General features: G+C 37.9%; 1 protein-coding gene across 1 annotated transcript in view; it reads left to right on the forward strand.

Moving 5' to 3' along the window:
* The window catches only part of celsr3 (cadherin, EGF LAG seven-pass G-type receptor 3), a 60,726-nt gene that overhangs the window by 40,310 nt on the left and 4,659 nt on the right, over nt 1–15,757 (forward strand). The window contains exons 16-30 of the mRNA XM_046871822.1: nt 3,814–3,997; nt 5,236–5,337; nt 5,470–5,564; nt 5,771–5,980; nt 6,492–6,675; nt 6,804–6,953; nt 7,048–7,207; nt 8,692–8,859; nt 8,999–9,125; nt 9,345–9,551; nt 11,709–11,883; nt 13,341–13,453; nt 14,344–14,423; nt 14,710–14,836; nt 14,983–15,102. Coding sequence (XP_046727778.1) covers nt 3,814–3,997; nt 5,236–5,337; nt 5,470–5,564; nt 5,771–5,980; nt 6,492–6,675; nt 6,804–6,953; nt 7,048–7,207; nt 8,692–8,859; nt 8,999–9,125; nt 9,345–9,551; nt 11,709–11,883; nt 13,341–13,453; nt 14,344–14,423; nt 14,710–14,836; nt 14,983–15,102 — 2,202 coding nt within the window. The remainder of the gene's footprint in view (nt 1–3,813; nt 3,998–5,235; nt 5,338–5,469; nt 5,565–5,770; nt 5,981–6,491; nt 6,676–6,803; nt 6,954–7,047; nt 7,208–8,691; nt 8,860–8,998; nt 9,126–9,344; nt 9,552–11,708; nt 11,884–13,340; nt 13,454–14,343; nt 14,424–14,709; nt 14,837–14,982; nt 15,103–15,757) is intronic.

Genomic DNA, 15,757 nt, shown 5'->3' on the forward strand with positions numbered 1-15,757 from the left:
CACAAATAGTCCTCTAAGTAATTAATCTCTCATTATAGCCAATCCCAATGTTTGATCCCAATCAGTATAGCATGATTGCCATTCTAATTCATTATCATTAAGACTCGAGGGTGTTGTACTACGAGAATTCGAGACGGCTTTGACATCTAAAAAGCTCCTAGAGATTATTCAACACAGGATTAGGCTCAGAAAGAGCTATCTCTCTCTTCACACATGCACACATACAAAGCCCTTGATCTCTTATCTCTAATCTGAACCCCTGCCATGCTGCCTGATGTCTGACCTTTTGAAATTTCTCAGTACTACCGGCGAAATCTGTCTTTCTTTTCCCTCTGAAACCCATTCCCTGCGCATGGCTATCTGAAAATCACATTTGGGGTAACCTTTTTGCATGCGCATTCATTTGCAAGGCTGAACTGTTAATATAGCTTGTGGAACTGAACCAATTCGAGGATTTCATGCTTATTACAATTATATATGTAATAGTATGGGAACACTTATAATCATAACATTATTTACTGTGTTAGTTAACACCCCATGAAATTCAGCATGTATAAATCATGAGCGATCAGTAACACCACAACAGTACCAGTGATGGGATGAGTGGAGATGCAACCAATAGCAAAAACTATGTACATGTATAGACTCATTCCACAGTGTGGTTTTGCCCAGGATACATTTGGATTAAGGGTTTGTACAGTATAATGATCAAAAAAAATATTCCAAAACTGTATGTGCTGCATTTTTGAGGGTTTTATATTTCATCATAAAGCTCTAATATAGAAAACATGTACAGTCATTTTCTGACTGCTTTTTTAATTAACGGATGCCACCCCAAAAATGCTATTTTATTTATACAGTACTGTATTAACATTTTACTTCAGTTTATGATTAATAATTATAGTGTTGTTAATAAATTTCAATATTTTAACATAAAACTTCATAAAAACAATTCCCTATAGGTTTTTGGTCTATTGTGTGAGCTGCAAGATTCCGTGAAAATGAGCCAAACAAATTAGTTATGTGGTGTAGCGATTTGTCGCTGCTTCGGGCTGAACACAGACACGAGAACCTTAAATCGGGGGTAAGGTTTCTTTATCGGGGACCAGAACTGAAAGTAAAAGGAAGGGGATAGTGTTCTGGTGCCCGGGAAAGCGAGTGAGGAGTGGCTGGAGCTGGAGAAGGAGCAGGGCGTTCTCGCCGCGCTCCGATGCCTCAGGTCCCGACAGGCGGGCTGACTCTGCCACCATCACCACCGGCTCGTAGGGGTCAGGGTCTTCCTGCTGCAGGGCCGATGATTGTCTCTCACTTATGAGGCGTTGCGAGGATCTGGCTGGAATTCCTCTTCCGCATCTGCCGTCTTTTAGCCAGTAGTGAGAGAAATAGGGGAGCGGCGCTATTAGTCATGAGCCCAATGTTCTCCACCTCATTGTCCTCCCGGGCGCCTTTAATAAGCATCGCTGGGCTTGAAGACAGTGAGGGGCCACCACTCCAATTGAGCTCCAGCCGTGACATGCCTCCTTGTTTGCTGCGCTGGGCTGCGCCGCCTCAGCAGCGTCCTCCCACACCCTGTTGTGACGGTTGAGTTTGGAGCGCTTGCCCCTTTTGGTACATGAGGCAGAGGCCTGTCGTGACAGTGGCAAATGCAATTCCGCAATAAACCGGGGGCACGAGATTCAAACCGCTGTAAAGTTGGGGATTACTGTACACCGATACATACATACATAAAATATACAAATAGTAAAAAACTAATAAATACACCAAATATTTTAGGAAATTACACATACACAGTATAAATACATAAAAACATTTTCAAGTATTTGACAGACATCCTTATCCAGAGCAACTTACAATTATTACATTTATACACCTTAGCAGTACAGGGTAAAGGGCCTTGCTCAGGGGCCCAGCAGAAGCAGCTTGTTGTTGCTGGGATTTGAATTCACAATGTTACAAGCAGAACACCACACATCCTAACCTAACTTAGCTACCACCTCCTCACTAAATAATAGTAAGAATGGGGTTTCCAGCAAAACACAGGAGGCGTTGCATAAAAAATGTAGTCGTTCAAAGCATAGCATTAATTTTTATTACATGTTTATTTCTACCATGTAAGATGTAAGTATTTCCCTTTTTCACGCTGTAAATGTAATCTGTTTGTGCTTGTAGCGGCACCCTGCCAGCCCTCTTCAACGTTTTACTGACCTAATCAATGTCACTAGAGTCTGTTCTGGCAAGCACCTTACTACTTTAGAGGGTGAGTGTGTGTTCAGTAGTGTGGGTCAAACAGACACACAATACTGCACACACACACACTAAGTAATTGGTTGCATCATTAGCCTGTAAGGCATATGATAATTGATTCACATGCATGTCTTAATTAAGAGAGATTAGTTACGCTGTAAGACATAGCACTGCCTAAAGTAACGGTAGATTCTTTAGTCAGTGATACTGAGGCAGATTATGCTGAGCTGTTTTTTTCCATTTATATTCATTTTCAGGATAGGTTAGGATTGCTATGAATTTTTGTTTAAGAAATCATGTTTGCTAGTGAGAGAATGCCTACCATTTGCAGAATGATTCTCACAGACATGGTAGAGAAGTCCAGGGTCCATGAGGCATAAGAATAGGGTCTATGATTTTATTACATTACATTATTAAAATTAATTTTTATAATATAATGTATAATGTTTACTGGAAACTAATGACAGTATAGAAATGGGTTTAATCATGGAACATTCAGAAGTGAATACCTCTAAATAGGCGAAATGTTACTGTACATTTTAAAATGTTGTCTAGTTTTTTGTTGCAAAAATAAATCTATATATACATAATTATTTAGTTAATTGTTAATGAGGTCCATGACTAGTCTTTTCAGAATTTATTTATACAGGTCATTAAGGTTTACTGAGATATACAAAAGTACAAAATCGCACTTTTATCTGTATCACATGATAGATTTTTTTGTCTATTCAATGTATGTTGGTTGAGTAATGAAACTGGAGAATGAATTTTAATTGGCAAAGCATGATATTAGTTGCTCCATTAACACAGGTTAAGTAAAAAAAAAAAAAAAAAAGCAAATATCAACAAATACTGGATCTGATTGAACGATATCTTTATTGGCCACAAGTTCTCCCTAATCATTTTTTTTTAGTGATTTTCCAGAATGTTTTACATTTTAGGAAAAAATGCTACCAGTTGGTTTTGTGGTTTCCTTCATTATAAATACTCTTACTCACAATTAGAACAGAAATAGCCATTAAAATGCTGATTTAGTAGAAATCCGAAATCTGCTCACACTTGAATAATTTTCTCTTCCTCTTTACACCTGAGATGAAGCCTTATTTAATCGCTCAAGCAAGTCAATTAATGAATATTAATGCCTTCTCTAAAAGAGGGTTCTTCCTTATGAATATTAATTACTAGTAGGTGGCCTGAAGGCCCTAAAACCGAGTTATTATAGTTATTAAGTATGATATATGTTAATATGTAAGAAATTAAACATTTGGGTATATGTATGCGATTATTGGAGAGTTTAAGAGTAATCTGTTTATTATTAGACTTTGTATTATGTGGATTGTTTGCTATACAGGTTTGTGTGAAATACCTGTTAATAGAGAAATGATCACATGTTCAAATGTTTATTAGTATTAGTATTAAAACATTAACTTGTAATTTGTATTACAGCAGGAACTATTGACAGTGTTAAACAAAAGTAATCATCCTGCTCTGTTCTTGTGTTTGAGCTCTTTGTGTGTTAAAGTGATTTTGTATGTGTGTGTCTGTTGCGTACATCTATATGTGTGTTAGGAGTTCCATTATCGACGGCGGAGCAGTGATGTATGCCTTCCATGTGACTGCTATCCAGTTGGCTCCTTCACACGGTCATGTGACTTAGAGAGCGGCCAGTGCCAGTGTAGGCCTGGCGTGATCGGTCGCCAGTGCAACATGTGTGACAACCCTTTCGCTGAAGTCACACAGACTGGCTGTGAAGGTGGGACACAGTGGAAAAACACACACACACACACACACACACACATGCACTTAATCCAGCTTCCTTAGGTTGATCCAGCACTTTTATTCATCCATGCAATCCAAAGCATTCAGAAGTTAAATTGCTTCTGAATAATAATAAAATAAATCTATTCGTATGCTCAAGTTAATTTAACACTTATGATTTTGTGTCTGTATCTGTGTCTGTACCCTTTTTTCTCTCTTTTTTTTTTTTTTTTTTTTATGGTGTCCCCCCCACGCTCTGCATTTAAAACATTATTCTTTGCCAGTATGTGGTGGCCTAGTGGATAGGATTTGCCGCTCTCAGCGCAACGGCCTGGGTTCGAGTCCCGGGTCAGGGAACCAACCCCAGCCATTAGGGTTTCACAAGCTAGTGCACTCTTAGTGCCGGTCCCAAGCCTGGATAAATGGGGAGGGTTGTGTTAGGAAGGGCATCCAGCGTAAAAACATGTGCCAAATCGAACATGTGGATCATGAATATGGATGATCTGCTGTGGCGACCCCTAATGGGAGAAGCCGAAAGAAAGCTATTCTTTGCAAGTGTGTATTCTATCATGTAGAAACACAAAAAGATTGGAAAAAAAGTTTTGGAAAAAAGTGTTGTTGTGTGTTGGTGTAGCAGAAAACATGTCAACTGACAAAAAAGGGCATTAGGAAAAAAATTTTAACTCTAAAACATAATCTGTGTAAAGTTTATTTAAATCAGCTCTTATTTTATTTATAACATATTTTTAGATTGAATTTTTAGATCACAAGTTGAAATTTCAACATAACAAAAAAGTGAACTAAAAATATGTCATATTCTAGGTTCTTCAAAGTAGGCATCAAGAGAATGCCAAGAGTGTGCAAAGCAGTAATCTAAGCAAAAGGTGGCTACTTTGAAGAACCTACAGCATGATATATATTCAGTTGTTTCACACTTTTTTGTTATGTATATAATTCCACATGTGTTAATTTATAGTTTTGATGCCTTCAGTGTGACTCTACAATTTTTATAGTCATGAAAATAAAGAAAACTCTTTGAATGAGAAGGTGTGTCCAAACTTTTGGTCTGTACTGTATATATATATATATATATATATATATATATATATATATATATATATATATATATATATATATATATATATATGTATGTGTGTGTAATATAAAATATTTTAAATTAATATAAAGCCAAAGCACTTTCGAAAAATCTATTAATTCCTTTCCACTTCACAGTGATTTATGATGGCTGTCCAAAGATCATCACCCTGGGCATTTGGTGGCCCAGGACCAAGTTCAACATGCCAGCTGTGGTGCCCTGTCCCAAAGGATCAGTAGGTATGTGTGTTTATATTTCTGTGCTGCCTGGTTTTAACAGATCTACATTAGAACACAGAATGTGTATGTGTGTAATGTTATGACAATGTTTGAAAGGTATTACAATAATTATTGTGAGTGTTTGTGTCGTAGGAGCTGCTATTCGTCACTGTGATGTAGACCGAGGCTGGCTGGTGCCTGATCTCTATAACTGCACCTCTCCTGCTTTTGTTGAGTTCAACACAGCTGTAAGGGAGCAAAACACTCGCACACAAACCCACACATGTATACACACAGACACACACACACACACACACACACACACACACACACACACACACACACACACACACGTATACGCCTCTTTTGTATCTCAGTGTAGCTCATTACACATTCATTTCCTACAAGACTACTAATGCAGACTTATACACTGTGTGTGTTTGTATGTGAGCAGCTGGAGGCCATTGAAAGGAATGAGACGATACTGACTACCATCACTGAAAAGAAGCTGGCCCATCAGCTGCGTGATGTCACTGAGTCAACAACCCGTCTATACGGCAATGACCTCCAGATCGCAGAGAAACTTCTGTCCCGCCTCCTGACCTTCGAGAACCTCCAAACAGGTTTTGGTTTGACAGCCACCCAGGACGCTTACTTCACCGAGGTGAGAATATACAACCCACACACACACACACACACACACACACACACACTCGTTCTCTCTGTTTATACCCCCTCCCTATTTCAGTCTCTTTTTCAAATTATCTCATTCTTGGTCATCTTTGTGTTCTCCTTAACTTCTCTGTTTCCTACAACTCTTTTTTTTTCGTCCTGCTTGTTCTCTATACTCCGCTTCCTTTTTCTCTCTATCTCTATTTGCCTTATCTTTCTTATTTCTCTCATTCTCTTCTTCTTCTTTTCTTTATCTCTTTCCTCTTGTTTTATCATTCCTTGCTCCTCATTCCTTTCTTCTACATTCCCTCCCGATTTCTCAATTAATTTCTTTTCCCTGCGCTTCTGTCTTCCTCACTTTTCTTCTCCTTAATGCAACATCTTATATTTCCCTCATCTTTTGAGCTTACCTTTTCCTCTGACCTTTAACTTTTAGTTTTTTCTACCTTTTTATCTATCTACCCTGCTTTTCTCATTCATTCCTCTTCTCTCCCTTTGTGCAGAATGTATTACAGGCGTGCAGTGTACTTCTGAGCCCTGGCACTGCAGACTTGTGGCGGTCTCAGAGTTCAGCACAGGGTGGAGCAGCAGGCCTGGCCGATCTGTTAGAGCAATACTCACGCACCCTTGCCCAGAACACCAAACACACCTACCTCAATCCTGTAGCCTTGGTGGCACCCAATATAGGTCTGTCTTACACACACACACACACACACACACACACGCCCATTCCATACAGTGTATATTTATAGTTAGAGGCCATACAACACAATGTGTCCAGATTCTAACACTAGTTGTGTTTGTGTTAATTGCAGTAATGACTGTGGACCGCCTTGAGAACCACACCCATGTGCGGAAACGTTTCCCTCGCTATCACAGCACAATGTTTCGCGGGCAAGCCCTCTGGGATGCACACACACATGTAGTGCTGCCCCCTAGTGCTCTGGTGCTACAGCGCAACTACTGTGAGTGCTCACAAAAACACTAAAACCTTTACACCATCTAAGGCATATTGTTATAGTTTTTATTGTTTCAAATATTGTTGGCTTTTATTTTCAGCCCCAGTAAGTATACAGGCCAATCACACACCAGATGTGCCAGCAGCACGGCGATCAGGCTTGGCAAATAATTCACCGTTTACCATCATCATTGTCCTGATATACCGCAGCCTAGGAGCTGCCCTTCCTCCCAAATACCATTCGGACCGCCGTGGAGTCAGGTGTGTGTGTGTGTGTGTGTGTGTCTGTGTGAGTGTGTGTGTCTCAATGTATATCTGGATTAAAATTTATTTTAGCTTAAATAACAAAGTGTTTGTCTATGTAAATATGCTCCTATGTCAGTGTAGGTACAAGTGTAAGACCACCAAAATATATAGAGTTCCATATGGAGGTGATTACACTTCATTATAGTCTTGGAATGAAGCATAAAGACAGACTGGACACACTGTGGCATCATCTTATGTATATTATCAGAATGAATACACTTTTTTCCCGTTCCTGCCAAACAGTTATCTTGAGCCCACATATTAAGAGTGACACTCACTCAATTAATTTGTGAACTCAGTGCCCATTATCTCTTGGCCACAACATAATTATTTGTTTGTGGCCTTATATTTATTAAAGTTTACCAATTTAAAAAAAGTGAGACAGTCTACACTAATCTGGATAAATTTGATAACTGCGTTTTCTTCTGAAAATGCTCTGCGTCCACACTATTGTTTCATAGTTTCCCAAAAGTTGCTCATACGCACTGAAACGTCTGAAAACGCTTGTACTGTGCATGAGCAAAATGTAAGACGCTTCGAACTGCGTCATTTTCGGCTGACGTTTATTTACTTTTCTGCTATTTGATATGTTGCTGAATTGGTCACATGAAAAAAATGTAATCACTGCGATACAGAAAAACTCATCTTTTAAATTGATCCACATTGGAGACCGTTTTTAAAAAGCTACGTTGACTAAAACTTTGGACGGAAGCCCAAAATAAAGAGAAAAATATGCATTTTCAAAAGAAAACGTCAGTGTGGACATGGTCAAAATCTGCAGGAATCTTGCGACCCAATTTTGTAAAAATTGGATTGTGCTTACACTGTTACTCTTAAAATATTTAGATTTTAACGTATTAAAATTCATATCATTGTGGTGTAGCTGATTAAATTGGCATATGGAAAATTAGTTGGGTTTTTTCAATCACATTCACAACAACATTCGATATTTTATTTGGATCATGAGTTGGAATTAATTTACTGCATTTGGCAGAAGCCTTTATCCAGAGCAACTTACAAGTGAGCAGTTGAGGGTCATGGGGATTGCTTAGGTCCCAGCAGTGGCAGCTTGGTAGAGCTGGGACTTGAACTTGTGACCTTCCTATCCTGAGTCCAATGCCTTAACCACTAAGCTACCACCTCCTCAACCCAACACTACCATTGCCATATGGGGCCAGAAGTTCAAGAGAGTAAAATTTACCTTGATCTTAGAGCGATATGGATAAAATACTCTCTTAAATCTGTCAACACAGCAAACAGACAATCCGGACTGTCTGTGTATTTGTGATTTTTTAAGAGGGTAGATAGCTCATTCTTCTAAATGTGTAAGATGCATGATGTCAAGAAGCATTTGTATGAAGGAGGAGAGACCAAAAACAAACACTTTAGGAGGAAAAGGGGGAAAACAGTGCCCTAAATGTGTCTGTTTTCAATTGCAGGTTGCCACGTCACCCGGTACTTAACTCTCCAGTAGTGAGTGTATCTGTGTATAATAACCACTCGTTTGTAGAGGGTTTCCTGGAGTCGCCTGTCATGCTGGAGTTCCGTCTCCTCGAAACAAGCAACCGCAGCAAGCCTCTGTGTGTGCAGTGGAACCACACCAGCCCGTGAGTTCCTCAGTATGATTGAAAAACCTTTGTGAGGTTGAGGAAGCTGTGGACTATTCATAGAATATAAAATCACAGTCCATTCAATGTCAAGATGCTTTTATTATTATCATTATAGCCTGTATTTGTGTGTTTGTAGAGTATCAGCAGGAGGTTGTTGGACAGTGAGGGACTGCAGTGTTGTCTATAGAAACATGTCCCATGTGCGCTGCCAGTGCCATCGACTGGGCACCTTTGGAGTGTTAATGGACAGCTCTCAAAGAGAGGTAACACATGCATAAAAAAATGAACCTATAAAACAAATTATGTAAATGTGTATTATTGTTCAAAAAAGAGGGTCTGTGAAATAGCTCAAGAAAGCCTAATGAATTAAATTATTAATCATATCATTATCTCTCTCTCTCTCTCTCTCTCTCTCTCTCTCTCTCTCTCTCTCTCTTTCTCTCCCCCCTTCTCTATCTCGTTCTCTCTCTGTTACTGAGCAGCAATTAGAGGGTGACCTGGAGACCCTCGCTATAGTAACATACACATCTCTGTCCGTTTCCATGGTGGCACTGTTGCTAACGGTAACAGTGCTTTCTTGTCTGAGAGAGCTGAAGTCGAACACGCGGAGCATACACTCCAATATGGCTGCCGCTACATTTCTTTCTCAGCTCACCTATCTACTAGGCATCAACCAAACCGAACAACAGGTGAGTGAGTGAAACAGGGAAAAAGAGCTAGAGGGAGAGATAAATGGACGGAATGATTTGGGGACAGAGAAAGTGTAAAGGTAAAAATAAGAGTAAAGGTTTTAACAAGTGAGATGGAAAGTGTGTAATTAAATGAGGAAGAGACTAAGGAAGTGAGTGAGTGAGTGAGTGAGTGAGTGAGTGAGTGAGTGAGTGAGTAAATGATTGTGTAATATGAGTGCTGAGTGAGTAATTAGTGAATGACTAAGTGAGTGATTTAATAAGATTGAGTGAGTGAGTGATGATTGAGAGAGTGAGTAAGTGATTGTTTAATATGAGTGCTAATTGAGTGAGTGAGTGAGTGAGTTATTAAGAGACTGAGTGAGTGAGTGAGTGAGTGAGTGAGTGAGTGAGTGAGTAATGAGTGAATTAGATAGATAGATTGATAGATTGTGTTAGTTATTAAGAGAGTGAGTGAGTAATTAGTGAGTGAGTGAGTGAGTGAGTGAGTGAGTGAGTGATGAGTGAATGCTGAGCGAGTGAGTGATTATGTGATATGAGTGCTGAGTGAGTGAATGATGAGTAATTAGTGAGTGAGTGAGTGATGAGTGAGTGATTGTGTGATATGAGTGAGTGAGTGAGGAGTGAGTGAGTGAGTGAGTTAGTGAGTGAGTAAGTAATGAGTAAGTGATAGATTGTGTGAGTGAGTGATTGAGAGAGTGAGTGAGTAAGTGTGTGAGTGAGTAATGAGTGAGTGAGTGAGTTATTCAGAGATGCATGATTGATTGAGTTGACTAATTTTCCAGGTCAATAAATGAATGTGTGAGGTTTTTAAGGATGTATAAATCATTAGGTATAACATAATAGACATATGTGTTGTACCCAGCTCAGTGCACCACTGTATTAGCAGTTGGATATAAATGTTACAGACTGCATTGTGCAGCATGATATTGAAATTCATTTAAACGCTACTATCACAGCCATCAGTACAGAGAGCACCATCAATCACCCTGAATATTACACTGTGACTCAGAGTTGAGTAAAATGATTTTGTCTGGAGTACACATACAGCCATGCATCAGAACACACTCTTAACACAGAGACACTTTTCCCTCAAGTGTAGCCTACTCGCAATAAACAATTGCAGTTGAAAAGTTAATAAATTCTCTTTTTGTGTGTGTGTGTGTGTGTGTGTGTGTGTGTTTATGTGGGGATGTGTGTGTGTGTGTTGGATGTGTAGATATGAAGGCTTGATATCATTCTGTCATTTCATTCATGATTAATAGTTTTTCCGAGCTCGAATTGCCATTTTAGTGACATTTCAGTTGGAGTAAAAAAATGCACTTGTTTTGCGCAGAGCTTAAATGCCTCAAATCGAGAACAAATACCATGGCAGCATAGTAAAAATAATTCAGACACAGTCAGAAGTGTCAGACAGACTCAGCGTCTTGCTGTCGGTTAGATGGATGGCAGGCTTGAACACGTTCTGCACTTTCCACCTCCATTACGCATACCTCAATTATTGTAGGGTATTATTCACTGGCCACATTTAGTTGTCTTTTTCTTGGAGTTGTACGTTAATTGTAATATCAAGACAAGAGTGAAATCCCAGCTCTGATTCAATTCATGTAACCATGGCAACCAAGTTTTAGCTAGGCCTATTATCTCAAAGCGAAGAGAATGTGAATTTTATTATTACTTTTGCTCCTTGACAGTCACTTCATTTTTCAGGTCTCACATTTTATCATTATGAAATGACTTGAGTTCACAAAATTTTCATTTAATTTGTGATCAATCAATCGAGTTTGATGTTAGTCCTTTTAAACACATTTATACAGACTCAGGAGCTTTCATTGGATATTACATTTTTTTATAAACTAGATTTTCATGAATGCAACATTTTTTGTGGTCGTTGCAAAAGATTAGGAATAAATCTGTTTACATCCAGTTCGTAAATTCAGCTTTGTATCACAATGTTTATTTAAAAAAAATTTTTTTGCCCTGTTTATATTCACATCATCCTTGACATGGTATATTTTTATTTTCCACTTTATCGCTCTGCTTGGTATGTTGTCTGCGCAGATCCTGTTGTCGTGCAATCCTGCTTTTCTTTCACATTATTCCTCCACTCAAACTGACATCCTAATTGCTCCACCCTTGTGTTTTTTGCGTTTTCAGTTTTTGTGCACGGTGGTAGCGATCCTGCTGCATTATTTCTTCATGTCAGCGTTTGCCTGGATGTTTGTCGAGGCTCTGCACATTTACCGCATGCAGACTGAAGCCCGAAACATCAACTACGGAGCCATGAGGTTTTACTACGCCATTGGCTGGGGAGTGCCTGCTATTATTACTGGTAGATACACATACATGTGTGATTCGATTATATATGCTATAATTTATCATATTATTAGAATTAATCTGTATATATTTCATGTAACTGTTATTATAAGAGTAAAATACTGCACAGAGCCTCGGGATTAAGGTTTTATTAGCGCTTGTCAGAGGTGTGTTGCCTCCAATAAAATCACACCACATTCGCCTTTGCAAGTTTATATGCGTAGGAGATATTCAGCAGCCAGAGGGTTACTGAGGTCAGATCACTACTGGCATGCCTTTGAGCAAGACCCTTGAACCCGCATAATCTCTGCGGATACTGAATAATGGCTTCCTGACCCCCGGCCTTACAGAGTGAAGCCAGCAAAACTGGATTAGTATTTACCCAAAGCCTTTCTACAGTAGTTAGAGGAAGACTCATAATTATAGCCTATTCACAAAAATGCATATACTATATCACAGGCAAAATACTATTCTCATTTCAGACTCTCCTCAAGATTAATTAGTCTGTTATATGATATGCATCTCCTTTAGATGACTCAATATATGTACCATATCAAATCTAATTGGTGAGAACATGTTGTTTTAATGTTTTCGTGATTACAATTACTGCTTTTAATGTGCTTTTTGTATTATGTTTACATTTCCACAATAACAGCACATTTATAGAGTCTTGTGGCTGATGCTCCATAAATTCTAAGACTAATAATAAACTCATAAAACATTATTTAAAGTATAAAAAGCTTAGCTTTTTGTCAAGAGATGTGACAATTAGAGATTTTCTACAATACGAAGGTCAGTAGGACAGAATGCGTTCCAGTTATTCAATAACCAGCTGCATTTCTCGTCTTTTTAAATCTGAGAAGAAAAAAAAGACTAGCTGGTGAGGGAGTAACTCTGATATAGTGATTATAAAGTGCCTGATAACAGAACATTTTTTATGACTGTTCCATGACATGAATATAATTGTAAATGGATGAAACATAAATATATAATATATATGTATACATTATATTGTGGCTATTAATATCATTGTTATATCATTCTGCTTGTGGCTAATTTTATATGACATAAAGGATATATTTTCCTCAACTGGCCATTTTGTTACATTAGAGTCATTTCACTTGATGGGACTTGTGCAAACCAAGAATAAAATAAAATTTTTGCCTTCTGGTTGTTAGGTTAGGGTTTAGGTTATGCTCCCAGCTTTGAAAATGCACTCATGATTCAGAAAATTTGTTGAAAGTGGATATCATACTAAATATTGTGTAATGTGTTTTAAGCATATTTTTATCCTAAATAAAGTGTACACAATTTCCTACATATAACTAATCGCTCATGTGTTGTACTGCAGTAGTGCATGTGTATACTAAGCTTCCTTTCGGATTTAAGAAGTTTAAGAGGTTTATTTCAGCCAAATAGTGTTGGGAATTTTATTAAATCAAGTCAATTGACATTTGTGTATCTCTGTTCTAGGACTGGCTGTAGGTCTTGACCCAGAAGGCTATGGAAACCCTGATTTCTGCTGGATTTCCCTTTATGATAAACTCATCTGGAGTTTTGCTGGACCGATCGTCATTGTTATACTGGTGTGTATTACAAACTCTGCAACTCACCAGTATTGCATTTTTGAGTTGTGAGTTATCAGTGTTATCCATATACCCTTGATTAAGCTCATGGAGTTATTAGTTAATATTTTAATAATGGGCTATTTTGCGTAGTGTATATGTATATGTACAGATGTTTTATCACATGGGTCATATTTCAATTTCTCTATTTACAAATGATATCACCTAAAAGAGTACTAAAATAGAAAGAGAAGCATATTATTTAGTAAATTAAGAGATCACAGAAAGCAAATGAGGCAAGATTTACTTCCAGTGAGTTTTTTTTTTTTTCTCTGTTGCCTTTGCTTTGCTCATTAGTGGTGTTGACCCAGATTTCCGCAAAGCCGTTTAGTGACTGCGTGACTGCTCCAAGCTTTATTCTAAAAAAGTTAAATTGAATTGAATTAAAAGGAGTTACATTTCAGCATGGAACCAAATCCAGGCATTGTAGTGGAAATATTGCTATTTGACTTCACTGTAATGGGCCTGTGTGCATATGTTACACCGCATACTGCCAAGTCGTGTCTAGGATTAAGAATACATTGGAGTGATTGTACTATAAAACATGTCAGTTGTATATAAGACATGTCATCCATCCATCCATCCAATTATCTATCTATCTATCTATCTATCTATCTATCTATCTATCTATCTATCTATCTATCTATCTATCTATCTATCTATCTATCTATCTATCTATCTATCTATCTATCTATCTATCTATCTATCTATCTATCTATCTATCGTGTCTCTATTTGTCCAATCAGCTTTGTCCAATCCGTCCAATCTATCCATTCATGCATATGTACAAGCAACTATGTGTTCTTTGGTCCAAATAAATAAATCAGTATATAATTTTTTTTCTTTTGCAGATGAATGCAGGAATGTTTATGATGGTTCTACGTATTACATGCAATCCGTCTCAAAAGGAGACAAAGAAGCTGCCCATAATGTGAGTTTTGAAATAATGCATGAACTCACATACACAGACACACAAATAGAGTAAGAGAGAGAGAGAGAGAGAGAGAGAGAGAGAGAGAGAATCAGGAGAAGTTTTATTCTGCATGACTGAATGTCCTGTTTTTGCTCTAGTTTCTTCAGGTTACATTAGGGTCACATTATTCAGTTTGACAGCTAGTCCCGTTTAGCTAACCTTCTCCTATGCTGCCTATTGAGCTCTATCACAAACTTTAGTGATGCATTAATGTGAGTAATTTCCATTTTTCTACATGCCCCAGTGCTACTATCCGCAGTGCCTTTCTCCTGCTGCTCTTGAGTGCATGTGTGTGGTTCTTTGGTCTAATGGCAGTCAATAACAGCATCCTGGCCTTCCACTACCTCTTCATCATCCTCTGCTGTATACAGGTATGTGGGGGGTTTATACTACTCGAGGGTTTTGTCTTGTAATTACATGGTGGGTCAGGTGAGTGAATCTGTGTGTTGAATAGTGTATGAAATATGTGAGAGATTATGTGTGTGAGTATTGACTTGGTTATGGTCTTATGGATTAGGGTTTGGCAGTGCTGCTGGTCTTTACTCTGCTGAACTCAGAAGTGCAGGAAGCCTGGAAAGCAACCTGCTCTGGCAAAAAGAGTCCCAGTGAAGACCCTCCCAGACCTCCTCAGATTACTGTGAGTGCACACACACACACACACACACACACACACACACACACACGCACTTAGAGTTTGAGCCTCATGTGGATATTTATTTCTCAGAACTCATACTATAATTGCATCACATACAACTAACCATATCAGATATGTTTTTTTTTTTTTACTTTATATCAAAATCCTTACAGGTAAATAAACAACACTGCAGTTCAATGCCAGTACCACACCAATACTATGCCAATATCTATTCTAACATTACATCTTAAAGTCTTTTAATTTTCCAGTACAATCATTTATTTAAAATAATAAAATTACAATGATTTAATTAAAATAATTAAAATAATTACCAAGTTTTATTTACCTATGTAACACTTCTAATAAAAATAAAATGGTATCCTTTATCATTTATTTTATAGCAGTCACTCCTTCACAAGCCTTTCTTTTTTTTCATTTGAAATTAATAAAACCATAAAGAATATTTGGATTATGATTATGATTATTATTATTATATTATATATTATATTAGCAAGAACATAAAATACACAGCCTTCTATCCTGGAGACTTAATTGCGACACAGAACTCACAGTTATGAAGCATTAATACTGGAGACCTTCCATACATGTAAAATGAATAGATTTATGGGAAACTTTACCTTATGATGATTTTTTTGTT

This window comes from Silurus meridionalis, chromosome 17, assembly GCF_014805685.1.
Source record: "Silurus meridionalis isolate SWU-2019-XX chromosome 17, ASM1480568v1, whole genome shotgun sequence".
Taxonomy (NCBI): Eukaryota; Metazoa; Chordata; class Actinopteri; order Siluriformes; family Siluridae; genus Silurus; species Silurus meridionalis.